The sequence below is a fragment of the Gobius niger genome (genome assembly GCF_951799975.1).
Source record: "Gobius niger genome assembly, chromosome: 8".
NCBI lineage: Eukaryota > Metazoa > Chordata > Actinopteri > Gobiiformes > Gobiidae > Gobius > Gobius niger.
Window position 1 is genome coordinate 11,069,800 of NC_136859.1, and position 20,976 is coordinate 11,090,775.

The 20,976-nt window shown below is 39.6% G+C and overlaps 3 protein-coding genes across 3 annotated transcripts; 1 reads left to right on the forward strand and 2 right to left on the reverse strand.

The window, feature by feature from the left end:
* Positions 1-33: 33 nt before the first annotated feature.
* On the reverse strand, positions 34-3,938 carry vamp1b (vesicle associated membrane protein 1b). Its single transcript, XM_079561390.1, has 5 exons — positions 3,377-3,938; positions 2,808-2,955; positions 2,496-2,654; positions 1,816-1,867; positions 34-1,449 (listed from the first exon to the last, which is right to left on the reverse strand). Coding segments are annotated over exons 1-5 (378 nt in total). The 5' UTR covers positions 3,379-3,938; the 3' UTR covers positions 34-1,432.
* Positions 3,939-4,534: 596 nt separating this feature from the next.
* mrpl51 (mitochondrial ribosomal protein L51) lies at positions 4,535-7,132 on the reverse strand. The gene is made up of 4 exons (XM_079561389.1): positions 6,997-7,132; positions 6,724-6,818; positions 5,226-5,333; positions 4,535-4,924 (listed from the first exon to the last, which is right to left on the reverse strand). Exons 2-4 carry the CDS (start codon positions 6,803-6,805, stop codon positions 4,728-4,730), a joined length of 387 nt encoding a protein of 128 aa, XP_079417515.1. The 5' UTR covers positions 6,806-6,818; positions 6,997-7,132; the 3' UTR covers positions 4,535-4,727.
* On the forward strand, positions 6,736-19,993 carry lag3 (lymphocyte activating 3). Its single transcript, XM_079561354.1, has 8 exons — positions 6,736-6,836; positions 15,488-15,599; positions 16,384-16,598; positions 16,776-17,045; positions 17,925-18,236; positions 18,320-18,574; positions 19,627-19,748; positions 19,825-19,993. Exons 3-8 carry the CDS (start codon positions 16,397-16,399, stop codon positions 19,918-19,920), a joined length of 1,257 nt encoding a protein of 418 aa, XP_079417480.1. The 5' UTR covers positions 6,736-6,836; positions 15,488-15,599; positions 16,384-16,396; the 3' UTR covers positions 19,921-19,993.
* Positions 19,994-20,976: the final 983 nt, after the last annotated feature.

Here is a 20,976-nt window from a genome sequence, read left to right on the forward strand (position 1 = left end):
GAATAATAACGTAAAGTTATTGAGGACACCAGATGCTTTTGTGGTTCTTTATTGGCATCAGCAAAGTAGTAGCATGCATCTGTTTTTGTATTTCCTTCTGTAAGTTCAGATCAGTTGAGTGGCACATTAACTAATAGTCACATAAATCTTCTCCATTATCCATTTTCTGTATGAGGTTCATAAATCCTTAGAATCCAGAGTTAAAAGACAAAAATCCATTTTCACCCGTCCAATCCAGCTACATCTTCAGGAGCATCACGTGGTTCTATTTTTAATTGTTTTAATGATTTACTATGTGCAGCTTTTGCTTCAAAAGCAACGCATGTTAAAACAAAGGGACAGTCCTGGTGCATTGTTCAGTGCATAAGCAGTAATTATAAAGTCTCAAAGACATTATACACAAAACTTCAAGGTAAACCACAATGAAAAGGAAAAGTACAATCGGCAGTTAGATTCAGGAATGGCAGATAGACTGATGATAAAACAATAGACACGGTTTGCCATGCAATATTTCATTCAACATCTCAGTCTTCAGCTATGAGCTCCACTTAATGAATCTGACCATACTAACATGCTGAACCTATGTAACTCTGGACATTCATCCGTCTATGGCTGGGCCTCTGTCCAGGACAGAGTTTAACTTGTGAGTGTGCAGGAGATTGTCTGTCAGTGCTACACACTGAGCCACTCAGCACAAAAACAAAGAATTCATCATCCAACATTTACATATCAACATATATCTACAGACCCACTTCTGCTCTTTCATTTTATTGCACTCTAATTTCTTTTGAACGATATTAAACTACTTAAGTATCACTAAGTCTGTGCAGATCTAGCCTGGCTAGTTGACGTCCTGCATGTTTTATAGAGTAGGCTAGCCAGGCTAGAACAGAACACAAGTATCTAGAAAATAAATAATTTCCTGCCTTTGAAATGAGGGACGAAACTGAAGCGGTACCTACAATGCTTTGATCACAAATACACACAGACGGCATACAACAAAAAATAAAGCCAAACGTAATGTTAGTAATAATTAGCTAGAGCTATTGCAGTGACAAAAGGAGTTTGTTAGTTAAGAGATGTTAATTATATTTACAAATGAATGACCCTCAAAAAGTCACGTTATCAAACTTTGGTGCAGACTCTTCCGTGTGCACAGCTCCACAGGCCGGGCGCAATCTCTGTGGTGGTTCCTCTGCGCTCAGCCTGGCATCCCCTCAGATAAACACAAGGTGCAGAGACAGGACAGACTGAGGAAGAACCAGGTGGAGACAGACTCTAAACACTACTGTCGTGGAGGGCAATGGTTTTGATGGAGGGCTGTGCAGGAACAGTTCGATGGAGAAGAGCCTTGGTGCCCTTGTTTTTGTTTTTTTTTCTCCTCTCTTACATAATTCTTAAGTCCATATCCGTCAGCATTGAGTGCCTGAGCTCAGTAGAAGAAGTACACTGCAAATGAAGGAGAGGAGAGGATGTCATTAGTTTAATGGACCTGGCTCTAAAACGCACTCAGCTCAACCCTCTGGCTCACTCTCCGAAGGATAGTGCTGAATGATTTTGCGAAAATATCCAGGAGCATTTTTACCCCAATTGCAAATTTAGATTTACAAATTGTTTCTGTTCACATACACAGTACAGTAGGAGCAAAGAAAAACTGGAACCACATGCATTTCTGATCATGTTAGGTCTAACCTACAGGGTGAGCAAGTTATAAACAATGTAAATAAAGATGTTGAGAGATTCCAGAGGGTTATCAATCAGTTTCCATCCATAAAGCCCCAGACCAGTCAAGAAGTCACTGCGAATGGTACTCACAGAAAATGATGCCCACTACAATGACTCCAATGATCCCCATCATGATCATCATCTGAGGAGAACAAGCACAGTCGGTCTCTCAAGCAACGTAAAGACATTAATGTATATATGTATGAACCTGATTCATTCATTTAAAGGCCTGATTTTTTTTAATTACAAGCTACTAAATTAAAATGCTAGTTGTGGTACAAACATGTTCCCTACACATTTGTAGCGTCCCAACTCTTCACAGAGACGTGTTTATAGGTGCATTTCACATATTGCAGGTTTTTTTTTTCAGGGTCACTTTCACTGCAATGCTAGAAAACTAGCCTGAAAGTTAAAACAAATTGATACAAATGCTCTATAATTAGATGTACAATGTACTCCCTCAAATGTATGAGCTTACAGTACACTAAGGGTAGACAAAACTAATTTGGTTCCCTTAGGGAAAAAAATACAAAAATTGATTTGATTATATTAAAATATTGGTAAATGTATTCATTCTCATCTGTCACTTTGCTGGCTATCTGCACTTTAGTGTGTATTGCACTTTATTGTCGTCTGAAGTGATTATCTTCACTGTGAGACCAATAAAGATCTATCTTATCTAATCTATAGCCGTAACACACTGATCTAAGAGCCTCACACACTGTATATAACTCTGCTGGTGTTTGATGCATGGCCCGCGATGTGCTCACCTTGCAGTTCTTCCACCAGTACTTGTTCTTTAGCTTGGCTGCGCAGCTTTCGAACTGGGAGGCTCCGGCCTGGAGAGCGTCTGCTCTGTCATCCAGCTCTGAAAGCTTCTGGTCCCTTTCCAAAACCTTGTCCACATTCACTCGCATTATATCCACCACCTGCAACATTGAGAAGGCATTTCTGGAGGGGATCGGACTCAGCGTGAGCAGCACCAAAGCCACCACAGCTCAAACTGATTCTTATTATTATTATTTTACATAAAGGTTGGCCCTAATGTGTGTCGATTTACTGAAAGTGCTGATTTTACAGACCTCCTCCACTTGGGCCTGTGTCTGCTGTAAGCGGCGGTTGCTGGATGTGTTTGGAGGGCCAGGTGGGGCTCCACCGGGGGCCCCATCTGCACCAGGGGCACCGGGAGCTCCAGGGGCTCCAGCCGGGGCAGCAGCATCTGGGGCAGACCTGATAGATGGGACAGTTTAGCTGCGGCAACAAACCACAAAAACAACTTTTAAAGAGTGGCTATTGTGGAGATTTACTGAAAGGGTTAATATAATGAAGACTCATGAGAAGTGCATTCACTCATGAGGAATCCGCAGGGATTATAGGCACATTTAACCATTTCAATACCAACATATAGGTCAGAATAATGTATTTTCGTTCTCTCGTTCCTGGGGGGACGATGTTAAGTCTGCGGATACATTATTTAGTGATGCTGCTCAGAGGTTTTCACTTGCGTCAGCAGAATCCAGCAGCAGCCCAAAGAAACCTCCGCAACACAGGGAGACCGCGTGACTTAAACACATACTGACGCATCTGCGCGGATACTTCACAGCTGTTTATGAGGAGAGGATGCAGTAGAAAAATGCGCATGAATACTCACATCTTCTATGCAGCTGTAGTGACTCGGGCAGGAGCTCGAGGATGCAGAGAGGGTTCCCGAGGACTGCGGTCACAATCGGTTAGAGCGATGGAGGCGCTTTGCTCCAGTTCAAAGTAGCCCCTCTGTGAAGTGACTGAGATGCGTTTGCAGGAATTACAAGGGGAGGATCTTGGCAGAGTGGAGCCTCTTATTCTTCTAGCTGTGCATTTATGCCGCAAGAAGTGATCAGCCAAGATCCTCAATAGACGCGCGCGGTCGGAGTTGACGATTTACTGAACAAAGGCAGAATAAAAGAGCGGCACTTCTAAATTAAAATCCATACGTGCAAAACACGCTGAGTGGTGCAGGGTTCGCAGTCTCGTTGACTGTGACTAATGGAGTTTCTTCTTAAAGGTGCGACAATGACGATCAGTCCAAATAAAACAAAAGTTTATAAAATCCAACAGCCTGTCGATTTGTGCGGGTGAGCTTTCCTATAGTTTCACCCGGCCGCAAAGTGCTATTGCACTGAGCTGCTGCAATAATGCGTCTCTCTGCTCCTGCCTCTCCTCCAGTTGGACTCGTAACGACAACGCAGTACCCCTCCCCTCCCCCGTCACTCCCCCTCGCGCTCTCCATCCACACTTTGCAGTACTGCAGTTGTGGGATAGGGCGGCGGGACACACTGCGGTACAGTGAGGGCCGTCAGTGTTGAGTCGACTGTTTCCTCTCGGACGGTCCTGGGATCTCCCTGAGCTTTTCTCTCGCTCCTGGATCATCTTTCTGCGCGTAAAGCTCGCGCTTTATGTTTCATAGTTTGGATTGAACTCACAAGCCTCTTATTTGGACAATATTGGGTCTCGGGTAAAATATTTTTTATTTGTGAAAGTAATCATGGAAATCGTGCATGTGATCACCAGAGCGTTCATAACCTTAAAATTAAAAGTCACCCATTAAATTGTTTCCTCTATTTTTTTAATCTGCCAGTTTTCCCAAAATGTGTTTAGTTTTACACATACTTCCTTTTTATAAAAATCACTCACATTACATCCATAATGGCTTTGTTTGTTAATGGCTTTGTTTGTTAGCTGCAGTGACGACAAAATGTAAAAACAACCAAATGAACTGTAGAAATACTGTACTCAGCAAAGAAACATTGATATGAGGATTTGCTTTGCCCTTACGGAATAAAAACAGTCTTTCCAAATAAATTCCTTTGAGCTTTTAATGTTATTCACCATTTGTTTACAATAATAACAGGTACAAGGGAGACTCCATAGTTTTTCTCTGACAGTGCATACATAGAAAACAGAATAACAGACTTCAGTGAGGCAACAACAGTCCGGGGCACTTTCCTGATCTCAGGGGCAGGTCATCTGTGTTTGCCGTATCGGTTAAAGCGTCGATACAGGAAGCGGAGCCTCTTCTCCAGGTCGTGTCTGTCCTGAGTCATCATTTTGTCTCCCATCATCTTCTTTTTCCTAATCAGCCTCAGCAGTTCATTACCTTTGAACCCCTTCAGCCAGCAGGGGGCAACGATGAGGTCCCGCGGATGTGCCTTGAAATCTCCTGTACATGCAAATGAGAAAAATCAATTAACAAAATGACAAGGAAGACAATACAAAGACTATGGGCGCTCACGATGAACTGGCATAATGGATGAGTTAACATAATGGCCAGGAAACTATAAAGAGAATATATTTACAATGTGACTATGATTCATGACGCAATTCTAAAAAGATAAATGAGAAAACAATCACAGAAAAGCACAATACATGTTGATAATCTGGCAGTTTATATAATCATAAATCACTTATTAAAAAGGCACCTAACTGATTAACAAAATGGTACTGAACGTTCAAATATTTACCTAAGATGCCGATGTTGTCATAAACACCAAACATGCTCCTTTTCTCCGTCCATCTGTCCACTATTTTATACTCGGGGATGGCGTGCATTCGGATCGGGCAGCAGATACCTGAGAAAAGACAGGGAAAATCTTTAACAACCTAAGTGATATAATACACAGATAGAGGTGGGCGATATTGACATGAATGAATATCTCAATATTTTGGGGGATTTACTCCATAATGATGAAGAAGAGATAACTTTGCAAACTATCAGAAATGTACATCTAAATTTGGATTGCTTCGTTGCTCAAAAAGATAACGAAAGTGCAGAAAATAAAAAAAACACCCTTTTTGAGAGACTGCTCATCATCAAGAACACTGTATCTGTATTTTTAGCTTTTACATCTTTATTGTTGGTTTCTTGACAATGGAGATATACTAGATATTGTACATTTGCATATCTTTTAGGGCTGCACAATAAACTGCAAAAAAAAACATATCACAATATTAGGTGATGCAATATCCTTCCCCTAAATCTTCATCTGACTCAGATCGACACATTTGTTTTGCAAACTTAGTAAACTTAGCTTAGTTCAATTTTAGTCTTGTTTTGGTCCTGATGCAGTGTTTGTTGAAGTCGTCTTTTGACACAATTTGCAACGATTTGTATTTAATTAGAATGGACCATATCGTGATGAAATGGCTAAGGGAAATATCGCAAAAATCTTGTTATCGCAATATTGCACAGCTGTATCGCATATCGCATATCGCAGCCCTAATATCTTCATAACAGCAATTTAGAGATTATCTTGTAGAAGATACAATGCTCCCCTCAATACACAGCTATGCTTTTTGTATTGAGGGGATTTTGGTTTACATAAATGAATGTGTTTGACTTGATACTTGCTGTTTTGTCAGCATACATTCCCAATATAAGATCTACAGCAAGTAAGGGTGGGGGAAAAGTAAAGGTATAAAGCTTTAAAATAATGTTTTAATTAAAAAGTATACAAAAACGTAGAGAAATATTTTTATTATTTTCAAAAGGAGTAATTAAGAATCCATTTCCACAGGCCCAATACTGTATAGAGTTCGGGAATGTGATGTCATATCGCTAAGCATTATGGAATTAGCAGCAATTGTAAACTAATGGAGATTTTAAAAGTTAAAATACTGGAGTTATTGTTTACATTAAAACACTTGGACACCACAGTGAGTTACATGTATTTACCAGCAGTAACTCAGCAGCTAATGGAGTTGTTCCACGGCTTTTTTCTCCACTTTTTATACTGTTTTTAGCTAATGTTAGCCAATGGAAAGGCTAACAGCTGCAAAGATGGCGGATCTCCTTGGTAACAGTGGAATTTAGTACAGTACAACTTCAGACTTTTTTTGTAACAGGTCTAAATGACTACATACTTGTAAAGAATAGTATCAGCCTCGGGTGAAGCTACTCTCTATATTTTGATATTCTGTATTGCACTAAACACTTTTTGAGCGCGTGTGTCGGTGAGTTACCGGTGGAAAAGCCTCTGACAGTCCGCAGCACGTTTCCAGCAGACTGACAGGACGCCTTCACAAAACCTCCGAGCAGCGACATCTTCACGGTAAACCTGTGTCACAGTCGAAAGGTGAACTTTACGTAATCATTAAACAAAGCATTAGTGCCATTGTGTGACGTGAAACAGCTACAGAGCCTGATTTCTTCTTCGGCTACTATGACCAATGACCCCTAGCATTAGCATTAGCTTCGAAAACACATCAAATCCAGTCCGTTCGCGTGAATATTACCTGTTTTAAAAAGCGGTGTATTGCGTCTGTTTCAGCAGAACACAATGTATGCGTCTTGTGTCTAAATAACTTTGATACAAACACAGAGGACGTGCTTATGGCTGCCACTTTGCCATGTTTATCGTCCCCACAATGCAAAGCGCTGTTACGGTAATGTCTGGTGTCCTGCGCAAAAAGAAGCACAGTGCTGCACATAATCCGCACGAGGCGCTGTTTACTTCAGTCTCATCCATGTTCAGTCTATCTGTATTAACCTCTTAACCCCCGCGGCAACCGAATGCAGTTTTTCCAGTTCGGCATTACCCAAATCTAAAAGCTTCATGAATGAAGAACTTACAGCCTATGGCTAGTATAATGCCTCATTTGAAAGCTAAGACTTACAAAACTGATATAAGTGGATCTTTTTCCTTGCGTTGTAGCAGTGTTGACACTTTTTTTGACGTTCTTTTTCGTCACATTTTTGTCTCTTTTTCATCATATTTTTGTCTATTTTTCATCACATTTTTGTCTATTTTTCATCACATTTTTGTCTCTTTTTCATCACATTTTTGTCTCTTTTCATCATATTTTTGTGTCTTTTTCGTCACATTTTTGTCTATTTTTCGTCACATTTTTGTAACTTTTTCATCACATTTATGTCTATTTTTCATCACATTTTTGTCCCTTTTTCATCACATTTTTGTCCCCTTTCATCATATTTTTGTCTCTTTTTCATCACATTTTTGTCCCTTTTTCATCACATTTTTGTCCCTTTTTTATCACATTTTTGTCTCTCTTTCGTCACATTTTTGTCGCTTTTTTGTTTCTTTTTGTCACATTTTTGACACATTTTCTTCAGGTTGGCTTTACCCAAATCTAAAAGCTTCTTCACGAAAAAGGGACAATCATCAAATTTTTGTCCCCTTTCATCATATTTTTGTCTCTTTTTCATCATATTTTTGTCCCTTTTTCATCACATTTTTGTCCCTTTTTCATCACATTTTTGTCTCTCTTTCGTCACATTTTTGTCTCTTTTTCAACACATTTTTGTCTCTTTTTCATCACATTTTTGTCCCTTTTTCATCACATTTTTGTCTCTTTTTCATCACATTTTTGTCCCTTTTTCATCACATTTTTGTCTATTTTTTGTCACATTTGTGTCTCTTTTTCATCACATTTTTGTCTCTTTTTCATCACATTTTTGTCTCTTTTTCATCACATTTTTGTCTCTTTTTCATCACATTTTTGTCCCTTTTTCATCACATTTTTGTCTCTCTTTCGTCACATTTTTATCCCTTTTTTGTTTCTTTTTGTCACATTTTTGACACATTTTCTTCAGGTTGGCTTTACCCAAATCTAAAAGCTTCTTCACGAAAAAGGGACGATCATCACATTTTTGTCCCCTTTCATCATATTTTTGTCTCTTTTTCATCACATTTTTGTCTCTTTTTCATCACATTTTTGTCTCTTTTTCATCACATTTTTGTCTCTTTTTCATCACTTTTTTGTCCCTTTTTCGTCACATGTTCATCGTTTTCTCTTTTTCCATCAATTTTTTATTACTTTTTTGTTGCGTTTTCATCCTCGCTTTTAGAGGAAGCTTTTAGATTTGGGTAAAGCCAACCTGGAGATAATGTGCTCAGTTCAGGTGGGGGTTAAGTGGTTAAAAGTTTAAATATCAATACAAATATTTCCATTTTATTGCAAGAAATTCCACTTTTGAGTCATCAAAAAATAAAAAACAAATAATAATCATATTCATAAACCAACTTATGTAACTGTGTAATTTTCCAGGGCCCAGCAAAGAGACACACTGTTAATTTTGAATTCAATTAATTACTTTACAGCTTTGCACCAGTGCCTTTACCCACGCATTTTCACAACCGCAGATATTTCATTTTCACAGTCATAGATAAACGATAGACTAAACCACTAGACTACAATTTTGTGTTATTACTAATGATGTTCAATGGAAGAAAAAAAAAGGTACAGTATTGAGTGTATGGAAAATGATCAAGAAAATCTGGCCTCCTAAACAGAACCATGGGCTTTGTTTCCATTGAAAAGTTGCTGCCTCTAAAACAGGCTGCTTGAGTGAAACATATTGTAGGTGTTCGGCCAGCGCTTTATTTTGTTGTTTTGGCAAATGTTTAGCAAAATGTTTCCTTTAATGGACGTGTATTAATTCCATTCTTAAATAACTTAGACTCTGGGAAGTATTTGCAGCTACATTATGCTGCACTCAAGCTTTTTAAAATCCTTTTGGTCATCTTTGCAGTGCAGAAGCATAGCAGAAATCCAACATTATACAGCCTTTAGAGCTTGTTTAAAACCTCTTAAGCCCCGCCTTAACTGAATACATTTCTCCAGTTCGGCTTTGCCCAAATATAAAAGCAAAACGATGGCAAAAGAGTGACATAAATGTGCCGGAAAAGCAACAATAACACAATAGATAAAGCATCAAAAATACTTGACTAAAGAGTGATGAAAAAGCAACAAAAGATGTGACAGAAACATGAGCAAAACGCAACAAAAATGTGATGAAAAAGAGACAAAAATGTGATGAAAAAGGGACAAAAATGTGATGAAAAAGAGACAACAAATTGATGAAAAAGGGACAAAAATGTGATGAAAAAGGGACAAAAAAAGAGACAAAAAAATTGATGAAAAAGGGACAAAAATGTGAGGAAAAAGAGACAAAAATGTGATGAAAAAGGGACAAAAAAGAGACAAAAAATTGATGAAAAAGGGACAAAAATTTGATGAAAAAGGGACAAAAAATTGACAAAAAATGTATTAAAAAGAGACAAAAATGTGATTAAAAAGAAACAAAAATGTGATGGAAGAAAGGATAAAAAAAGAGACGAAAAATTTATGAAAAAGGGACAAAAAAGAGACAAAACGTGATGAAAAAGAGACAAAAACGTGATGAAAAAGAGTGACATAAATGTGCCGGAAAAGCAACAATAACACAATAAAAAAGTAATACAACAGGTGACAAAAACACGACAAAAAACTACGATCAGTTTTGTAGGTCTTAGCTTTCAAATGAGGCGTGACACTGGCCTATAACCTTGCATTTTATTTAGCAGCACAGAAAGAACATGGTAAATGGTCTCAACTTATATAGCGCTTTTCCACCTACATTAGTCACTCAAAGCGCTTTACAGCAAGGATCCACTCACACGCAGACACTGGGGGCAATGTGGGTGAAGTGTCTTGCCCAAGGACACAACAACAGTGTACACTTTCAGGAGGTGGGAATCGAACCCCTGACCTTCCGATCATGAGACGACCTGCTCTACCATCTGTGCCACTGTCGCCCCAGGAAACATGGTAACTCTACTTGGCTTAATCAGGGATCTTTCTTCATGCGTGACTGAGGTTATTGCAATGCCTCTCCCCACTTATTCTCATGCACATTATCCGCCGCGGTTTGATCAGAATCAGAACGTTATTGTAAGTAAATCCGGGTTATGATGCTGTTTCCGTCCTTTAGTCATTCTATTATTGTGCTGCGGAGTAACATGCAGCCAGTTCCAGTAACCACAAACTACCTGTGACCACAATCCCGCCTTTATCTCAGCACCTATTCTTTGAAGGGGTTTGCTCTCCAGAGGGAAGTGACACAGATGAAGCTAACGGCAATTTGAGCACTGAAATCAGTCCGATAAAGCGTCAGGAGCACCACCTCACGACTTAAGCAGGAGCAGGGCCACTTCAGAATAGGACAGGCTGAATTCAGGATCACAAAAACGTCTAAGGGAAACGGCACAACTTTATTTAAAAGTCAGTGTACAGACTTGAAATCTATATATTGTATTTTTGGAGCGATCTAACTGAAAGAGAAACCGCCTGAAGCGTTTCAGTGTCTTCTCCTTTGCCCGAGAATGGCACAGTCATGTTTATCTGCAAAGCGCGCTGACTGAACAGAAACTCAACTGTCGGTGGAGTGTTTGTTTTGTCATGATATGCGTCAACTGCCAGTAAAACACATCAGCGCCTGTACCGCGCAAATGGACACACGGCCACTGTTTACAATCATTCACAAAGCTTTATCAGTGTCCTACGTGTGAAGAGCGAGAAGTAGAAGCGCATCGATGGAAACTGCTGTGTCTGTATAAGGCATAGGAAAAAGTTACTTCAGCTTAAACAATTGCTGCGCTTTTTTTCACTCCACCTTTTGAGAATGTGTACAATTGTTCATAAAGCTAATCTCTGTCTAATCCAGGGCCAAAACTAGCTCTGAATTTGGTCTAATTTCTGACAGAATAGAGACCAAACCAGGACAGAACTATATATAGTATCTGAATGTATCGTTATATGACAATAGACATGTCATATCGAGGCCCCTGTATGTTTGTATTACCACAGTCTTTATTTAGAACACATCACAGCAGGCACTCTAACTACTCCAGTAAAAGGATAAATAAATGAAACGGAGCTCATTCAGCACAAGAAAAATCTCAATTTGTGCACTTATATGATCCTTTTTTCTTAACCTCTTAACCCCCACCATAACCAAGCACATTTTCTCCAGTTCAGCAAATCTAAAAGCTTCTCGACTGGAGAGTTCAGAGCTTATTGTTCAGTGTAACGCCTCATTTGAAAGCTAAGGCAAAACTGATTAAAAATATGTTCACTTTTGGTGCTTTTTTGTCATGTTTTTGTTGCTTTTTCATCACTATTTTGTCGACCGTGTTGTCGCTATTTTTACTTTTTCTTTTTCAAGAAGCTTTTAGATTTGGGTAAGGTCGAACTGGAGAAAATGTGCTCAGTTCAGGCAGGGATTAAAGGGATATTTCAGGATATTTGACATAGGGCCTCATTTCCTAGTTATCCAGAGTGTTGTTGATTTCTGGGGATATTCATGCATTTGAAGTTTAGTGGTGCTAGGCTAATGCTAGGCTAGTGCATATCTATGGTAACTAGTAACCTGCATTAAAAACAGTCTGACCCAAGCACAGTTTTGCATTCAGAAGAATATTTGAGCAGCATCAGCTTTGTGGTTGTAAGCTATGCCAGTGGTTCTCAACCTGGGGGTCGGAACCCCCATGGGGGTCGCAAGACAAATTTGGGGGGTCGCCAGATCATTTAGATAAAATACACATATTTTCATTAGCAAATAATGTAATGTTTTATTGTAGCATGTGTTTGCTATTGTACCAGTTCGAAGTTCCATGAATTTTATTTCCGCTATTTGTTTTTTTTCTTTGTTTTTTTAAGAATTATGTAGGCTAATGTTCCTATTTCTCACGGTGTGACCCGGGCGGGGGGTCACGAACCCCTTTACCTGTTATAATGGGGGTTGCAGCTCCAAAAGGTTGAGAACCACTGAGCTATGCAGCGGCGGAGTGATCTGCTAGATTGCCGGATCTACAGTAGTTTGTTTACCGGCGTTACGTGAACTCACAAAGGAGCTTTCTAAAAATCAGATATGGCAACATTTGGAGGACGACCCCATGATTTTACTGAGGTTTTTAATGCAGGCTACTAGTTACCATAGACATGCACTAGCCTAGCACTAGCCTAGCACCACTAAACTCTTCTAACATAAGGACTGCATCAATTAAAAATATTTATACCATGAATGAATATATATATCTACAGAAATCAACAACACTCTGGATAAATAGGAAAATCCTGAAATATCCCTTTAAGAGATAAACATTCTGCATATAACTTGTATTATGGGCACTCTGAATCACGTGACAAAACCCAGCCCTAGACAGAACCCTTTCCAAACTAAACCAGCTCTGGAGCGACTGGCTTAGTGGTTAAAGGAGCAAAATGTCAGCAGTTCAAATCCATCTTTGACTGGCGTATACTGTCGTTGTGTTGTTTAGCAAGACACTTCTCCCACCTGTGTCTGTGCTGTTCACTTTTCCAAGTGGTTTGTTGCTGATTAACATGCACTGTCCCTACCCAATAAACAATGGTAATAAAGTACAGTAACCCAACCCCAAACCGTGGACTAAAGGTGGACCAAAATGAACAATAATATGAAGGATCTCAGTATTTGAATTCAGCTTGGATGGAAATTACTGTGTGACGGAAAAAATGAGAAACCCTTCTGCTGAAGAGCCTTATTTACTTATGTTCCACTGTAACCCCCCATTAACATGGCATTATACGCCCCTACGCCTGTGTGCATGTCAGGGGTGTTTTCCTCGATCTGAAAACGTGGACCACAAATTCAGATTGTAGGGCAGATCAGAACATCAGCTGAAGGAAAGACCGCGTCCCCTGACACAGTGACACGAGCTCTGTGAACAATTCTGTAGGAGCCTGTGGTCGTGTTATGGGCGCACCACAAAACAGGAAGAGAGAAGTCACAGATTTTCAATTCGGTCACAGGTTATAATTTCTGTGAAGCCTTTTTCACACTTTTCTCACCAGGTGTCATCGCTTCAGAGGAAAGTGGCAGCGAGACCAAAATAAGGGGATTAAATCAGGACTAAACAAGGTCCAAAAGCAGACATAAAATAGGACTAAATCATGATTGAACCAAGAGTAAAGAAGGTCTGATATAGAACTTAAAGGCACACTGTGTAAAATTTGGGACAATACTGTTGCCGGCAAAACAAAACATCCTCCTAGTGACCAGCTCCACACAGAAAATGCATTTATTGCCGTGTGTAATAAAAGAATGAATTTGGCTTGAGGACCAAACCTGTTTAAATCTCAAATTCTACAGCCTTTTGTCACATCACCATGGAAACGAGCTGTAGACGCACCCACTCCCAGTAAAGTTTACAGTCATATCTTAGGACGGGTGAGCCTCATGTTTGTTTGTACATTTATGAGGTATATTTCGATGATGAAAATATCTGTCATAAAATAAATGCTTGTGTTTCAGTTTGATTTATTGTGTAAAATTCTACGCGGTGTGGCTTTAAAGCGGGTGCAAGCCAATACTTTAAGCTGGTGTGAAACAATGCATTTTCTCCAGTTCAGCTTTACACAAATCTAAAAGCTTCCCGACTGGAGAGCAACAGTGTAATACCTCATTTGAAAGCTAAGGCTAAACTGATCGTAACTTTTCTGCTCTGTCGCCACATTTTTGTCACATTTTTGTCACATTTTTTCCATTATTTTTGTCGTTTTTTTTGTCTTGATTTCACCACATTTTTGCAGGGGGTTTTTTTGCCGTTTTTTTGTTGCTACTTTTGGACTTTTTTTCCATCTCTTTTGTGTCACATTTTTGCAACGCTTTCATTTTTAATTTTAATTTATTTATTGCTTTATTTGGTCGGGACAGTGCATGTTAATGAACATACACGGGTCTCATCATGCATGTAAATTTCCATCCGTCGTCCCACACACACACGCTCTCAAACATGCTCTCATTCATCCTGACCTATTGTACATGTTTTTAGTGGTAGGGGAAACCGGAGTGCCCAGAGGAAACCCACGCAGACACGGGGAGAACATGCAATCTCCACACAGAAAGGCCTCGTCCAGGTGGGAATCGAACCTGGGACCGCTGTACTACCGTGCCGCCTTGTTTTCAACGCTTTCCTCAAGAAGCGTTTAGATTTGGGCAAAGCCAAAACTGCAGAAACCCGTGCTCGGTTTCCGGTGGGGGTTGAGAGGCTAAAACTAATCAAAAAATATACTAAAAACATTTATGACTGGACCTGCCCTTGAATGTTTTCTTGATTATTTTGGGGATAATGTGACCCCAGTTGACACAAAAACAACTGTTGCTCCAAAATATGTAAATATGTTGTTGTCTTGTTTTTCTGTGTTTGTGAGAAATGACACAATGGAAAGAGAGCAGAGAGGATGATTCACCTTCATCAATACCTTTGCAGCTGCTCTTTGAGATCTCACAACCGCAGACCCATGTAATCCTGGTTCTCACACAACAGAAGAGATGTTTATGTGAGAAACAAGGAGTTCAAACAGCCACGGGTCTAAACCAGGACTGAACAAAGACTAAACCAGGAGAAAGGCTGAGAAAGGTCGACACAACACACAAGAAAACCATGGAGAATGAGGAGTTTAAAACACTCAGATGCACTTTTCCATTGCTTTCTGCAAATTTGCAACATCTAGCAGTAAATCCTCATCTCTCTGCACATTTTCCCACAGTCAGATTGAAAACTGCACGGGTTAATCGATTGCGTAAAAGGGCAACAGAGAGAATCCGTGGGAGGAAGTGGCTTTCCCTGTTTACATCTCTGTGTTAGAGTTTCCAATCTGACAAAGACACACCGCCACACACACACGAGCCGAGCGCAGACGCCGAAGTCACGTGTTTTCTTTTTCTTACTGAATGTGCCGCCCTTCACCACATCACTGTATATAAACCCCAGAGACATCTCGCGACACCATTTATCACTCGACCTCCCGAGAGCTCATTACAATATCATCAAAATGGTTTCAAACGTTTTCATTTTCACGGTCTTGTGCCTTCTCTTCAAAGGTGATTTTCTATCGATGAAGTTGAACAAATGTGACATGTTTTGCTACATTTGCTAGCTTTAATACTGTTGTGTTTTATCAGATGGACAGAGTGCAGAGGTGGTGTTTGCCGCAGAGGGCTCTCTGGTCGTCCTGCCTTGTAAGTTGACCCCCCAAACTGTCTCTCCTGGCGTCACATGGAGCAACAGCAATGGGTGAGTTAATGAGGTCACTTATTTACTTTACATTAACGCCGGCGAGTTCCATGTGTAGGTACAGGGAGCGAGACTTAGTAATTACACATGTAGGTACAAGTAATTACACATTAACCTCTTAACGCCTGAAGTGGCCATATGTTCTTTAGTTACCCAAATCTAAAAGCTTCTTGGAAAAAAGCGCCAAAAACAATGAAGTCATGAAAAAGTGGGGGAAAAAAGCTACAAAAGAGCAACACTAAAGTGACAAAAAGAGTGACCGAAATGGGACAAAAAAAAGTGATGAAAAAGTGACGCCAAAAAAAGCTACAAAAGACAGTCAAAAAAGGACAACAAAGCCCAAAAAAAAGAGTGACAAATATAACGCAATGGCAACACGACAACAATGCAAGGACAAATATCCGTTTAGATGAGTTTTGTTCCCTGTACCCACACATGGAACTTGGGCTGTGATCTAAAAAGTGTATAGAATAGACATTTTAAAAGTGCTTTACTTTTGTACTATTAGCCCTTTCAAAGTTAACAGATAATGCTGCCAGACTAAAATGGTTTCATAAACATATTCTCAGATTTTCTTTATCTTTTTGTTATTTTTGTATTTACTTATTGTGGCACAGAGGTTAAATTCCACTCCCTGGACTTTGATTGGTGAAAAAGCTAGAAACCAAAAAACAATATTCCCAACTTTGCGCAAATGAATGTGCAGTAGAGTGTTTTAAAAAGACACAATTCGAGAAACCCGCCGGGCATAACTTAAAAACAAACTCTCTCTTATGTTTAATAGTTCTGTTTGGAAGATGCTGAAGAGCGGTGTGCAGTTATGGAACGCAGCTTGGCAATGGCGGGTCAAATGCCCTCACACGCAGTTCAGCCTGGGGGACTACAGCCTTCAAATACAGAGCGTGAGAGCGCAGGACGCGGGCGTTTACACCTGCACTGTGAAACTGGACAACACTTACAGGCCCGTGACTACCTACATCGACCTCAGAGTCATCACAGGTGAGAAGTGAAGACGTGTTGAGATGGCATTATCTTTTTAAAGACATATCCAAATCCTTATTTCTTTTGTAAGGAATACAGGGAATCATAAACCCTGTCAAAACATCTGCATTATCCCTTGGTGTTTAATTGCACATTGTTTTATGATCAAGTTCTGACACGGTGTCTTTGTTGCAGTGTCCATTTCCCCCGCGGCTCCCATAATGAGGCAGCGCGTGGAGGTGAGCTGCGGTGTGAGCGGAGGGGACTGGCCCAGCGGATCCAGGGTGCAGTGGACATTAAATGGCAGTCCCTATGAAGAGCAGACAGTTCTCAGAGGACTTTACCGACAATCCAGAAACACACCGCTCAGCTTAAGGGCTGCAGAAAATGTCAGAGGAAACTGGACTTGTGTGGTCACTCACAGGAAGAGAGAGTGGCGAGCGTCGGCACGTTTGGATGTTAAAGGTGAGACAGTAAACATTTAATTGTGATGTGATGTTTAATCTAGATCAGTGGGGTATGACTTCGGGACCCACCATTAGCCTACAATGACCCAAATATAAATGTAATTTGGCATGTATCGAATAAAACATTGTATTTTCCACTCAGCTTGGTATTGAACAAGCAGTAGATTTGCCTTTGAGGCTGAAATTATCATCAAAACAACTCAATAACATCCATTTTAACAGACTCAGCAGTGTTTCCATGCCGTTTCAAATGGAAAATATTGAGAAAAATGGAAATGGCTCGTGACCCACAGAAAATGGTTTTCAGTTTTATGTCCTGAAACAACCGCTAAGAATAAGATGAAAAATATACATCTTAATTTCTCTAGTGGTAAAAATAGAAAATGTTTTAGTCACTTTAGATTTCAAAATCTTTATTGCAGCCAATATGAATTGTAGGTGATTTGAATAAGCAAAGTGTCCACTTTAACAAGGGCTGCACTTCCACTGTGTTATATCACGATAATGATATTATTGTGATATTTCACTAAACCATTTCAACACGACATGTTCTATTCTAATTAAACACAAATTGCAACTAACTAGTTATTCAGCAAACTGTGTAATAAAGAAGACTTAAAAAACACTACATCAGCACCACATAGCCAGAACTTTTACACATTTATAAATTCAGTGCATTTTTTGGCTGAGTTTGCGAAAAAGATGAAAACTGATGTTGTGAAATATTGTGGCTTCTTGCGATACGGATATTGCATCACGATATTTTTTTAGTGATAGCAGCTCTAATTTTAACCAAAGCTAACTCTTAATGTCACAGTAGCAAAAGCCCCACTGACATGTTTTCATTTTGTGTTCTCCTTTTCCTCGTCTCTTAAAGGCATCGTCGAGCCTCCAAACGACAGCACAAACATCTACGGGGCGGTGGGCTCAGCCGTGATGCTCCCCTGCGTCTTTTCCAAAGACTTAACCCCTAATGCGCTCTGGGAGAGAATACACAACATCTCCACCTCCAAACCTACCCTGGGGGCGCTCCCTCCCTCATTCTCTGCCCCTGTGGCCCGTGCCTCCACCTGGGACAAAACGGCTGCCCTCGGGGAAGTCAGTTTTGAGGACGCAGGATGGTACAAGTGCTCTGCCTCTGTTGAAGGATACAGGTTAGAGCGAAGAATGCTGCTTGTGACGGCCAAAGGTGAGTTCAGAAGGAAAGATTGATGATTTTAAGTGTTTTTGTGGAGCGTGTTTTAACATTCGCTCTGTATCATTTCCCCCCAGTCGAGGTTGAGGTCCTGTCGATGAAAGAAGCCAGCCTCACTCTGACCTGCCAGCTCAGCGACACAAGCGACGTCACAGAATACGAGTGGATCTACACAGCCTCCGACCTCAGCGGGAATCGGTTTATAGCGTCCGTTCAGAAAGGCAGAAGTGTCCCGCTGAGTGAAGCGTCAGAAGGACAGTGGACGTGTCTCTTTTATGGAAAACAAGGCGTCTTGGGGAATGTGACCTACGACATTCAACACATGAGTCCCGGTAAGTGCCTTTATAGAGGTGGGGGAGGAAGATATTGATATTTTTTTATACCATTCCAGACATCCTCTTGATTTAACCTCTTAACCCCCGTCTTAACCGAGTGCATGTTCAGCTTTACTCAAATGTGAAAGCTTCTCGACCTGAGCTTACAGCCTCATTTGAAAGCTAAGACCTACAAATCTCATCTAAGCTTCTTCCTTGTTATGATTGCCATTTTTGTTGCTTATTTGACATGTTTTGGCTTGATCACAGCTACATTACACTACAATAAATGCCCAAAAAGTAATGAAAACTCAACAAAAAACACTAAAATGTGATAACAAAAACAAGGGAGAAGCTTAGAAGAGTTTCTGTAGGTCTTAGCTTTCAAATGAGGTGTTACATTGGCCGATAGGCTGTAAGCTCACCAGTTGAGAAGCTTTTAGATGTGTGGATAAAGCTGAATAAAATGTGCTTGGTTCAGGTGGGGGTTAAGAGGTTGACTAATAATAATCACACATAGAAATGCTTACAATCAAAATGTGTCACTGGAAAAAATGCCATCTTATCTTAGATTGGTCAAAAGTACTTAAATTAATACAATTTATGCTGATTTTGAGTAGGTTTGGATTTCTTCAAACAAGATTGCCAATGGAACAAGCATTATTTTACTTAAAATAAGAGAAATTAACTTGTTCACATTAATGATACGACAAAAAACACTTGAAATGAGACAAAAAAGTTCTAGAAACTGCTCAAAATCAGCACAAATCCTGATTTTTGAACTACTTTTGAGCAGATTTGGGTGGAGAGGCCAAAATATTTACTCCAGAAAGAGTAATATTGCTTTCTAATAATTTTAGTAAAAGTAAGAAAAGTAAGTAAAAGTAAAAAAGTACTTAAGAAAATGCTACTTAAGTGCTGAGTAACTGTTTGACGCCATATATTGTATGAAACAAAACATAAAATCAGGTGGAAATTGTGATAATTCCAACAAAAATGGCATTAAAATACAGAAATAATTATCCTAAAGAACACGAGTGAATGTGACGCTGATGTGTTTTCTCCCGCAGAGAGACTGAGTGAAGAAAAACCGGCCAATGTCTCGCACAACGCCGCCGTTCTGATCGGCCTGAGTTTGCTTCTGCTCATCCTCCTCCTCACGCTGAATCAGATGTACAGAAACCACCAGAGGGTAAGTCAAATAAAATAATAATCATCTTTCCCGTGTCTTTTGCTGAATCCGACTCATTTGCGCCTTCTTCCCACAGAGGAAAAAGATGCTGCAGTTTCCCGCGCTGGAGACGATCATCCACAACAGGTCTGTGGAGCAAGAGATGATGGAAAGAAACCAAACCAAGCAGTAAACTTGCCTGTACTTTATATTATTCCAAACTGTTGTACAAAGATGTAATGTAAATAGCTGAAATTATCTAATGCCCTTTTGATTGTTTAAACCAGCACTTCTTGTAAATACTGTGTATACATCGTGACATGTCAAATAGTAATGTACATATTTTTGTAATAAATGAATAACAATTACATGTGGTTATTTATTTAAATAATTATTGTGGTTTATTTAAAATTGTAATGCTCTATAAGATGAGAAAGGCTGATGTGTTTGACTTAAATACAAATTAAATAGCTAAACATAACATCCTTTCATTCAAATACTGACAAGGCCAAACTACACATTTATTAAAAAAATATACATCTTTACATTGTACAATTATTTTACAGATCTGTGTGACAACGTCTAATACATTTACCACATTCTCAAGTGAGTGCAAGATTTCTGCTCTGATATGTTTCAGTTTGAGTTTGGTCAAGTCTGTAGAATTATATGCAAGTGACAGAGGTCTTGTACTTGTAATTTCTGTCTGAAGGAAACGTTTTGTTTGTTTATTCACTCAAATATGAGAAGGGTGGAGAGGAAGTGATCTGTTGCTTCAGATAATTCATAGAGAGGACGGTTAACGCTTTTACAATGTTATCTGCCATCTTATGGTTGGGGTTAAAGTTATCTTCTGGAATTATACATAATGAAATTCTCAAAGCGTATTGACTGGAGCGCTAACAGCCCATATGTGATACCTCATTTGAAAGCCAAGACCTTCTTTTTTTTTTTTTAAATATATGTTAGATCTGTGTGAGTAAAACAACTTACATCCCATTTGTCGAGCTGAACCCACTGTGATCGCTACATCAGTAACATTTGCTTGTGTAACTTTTCCTTTTGGTTTAAGTCATTACAGCTTGAGCTTTAATTCTGTCCCTTTTACATTGTTTCTACATTAAATTTATGCAGCCTACTACGTTGTTTTCCAGCTTGTGAAAGCCAAATCCACATGGTTCATTCAGCAGCTAATCTACTAGCTGCTATTGCTAATGTGTGTTTTAAATGAATCATAAATTAGGCCTAA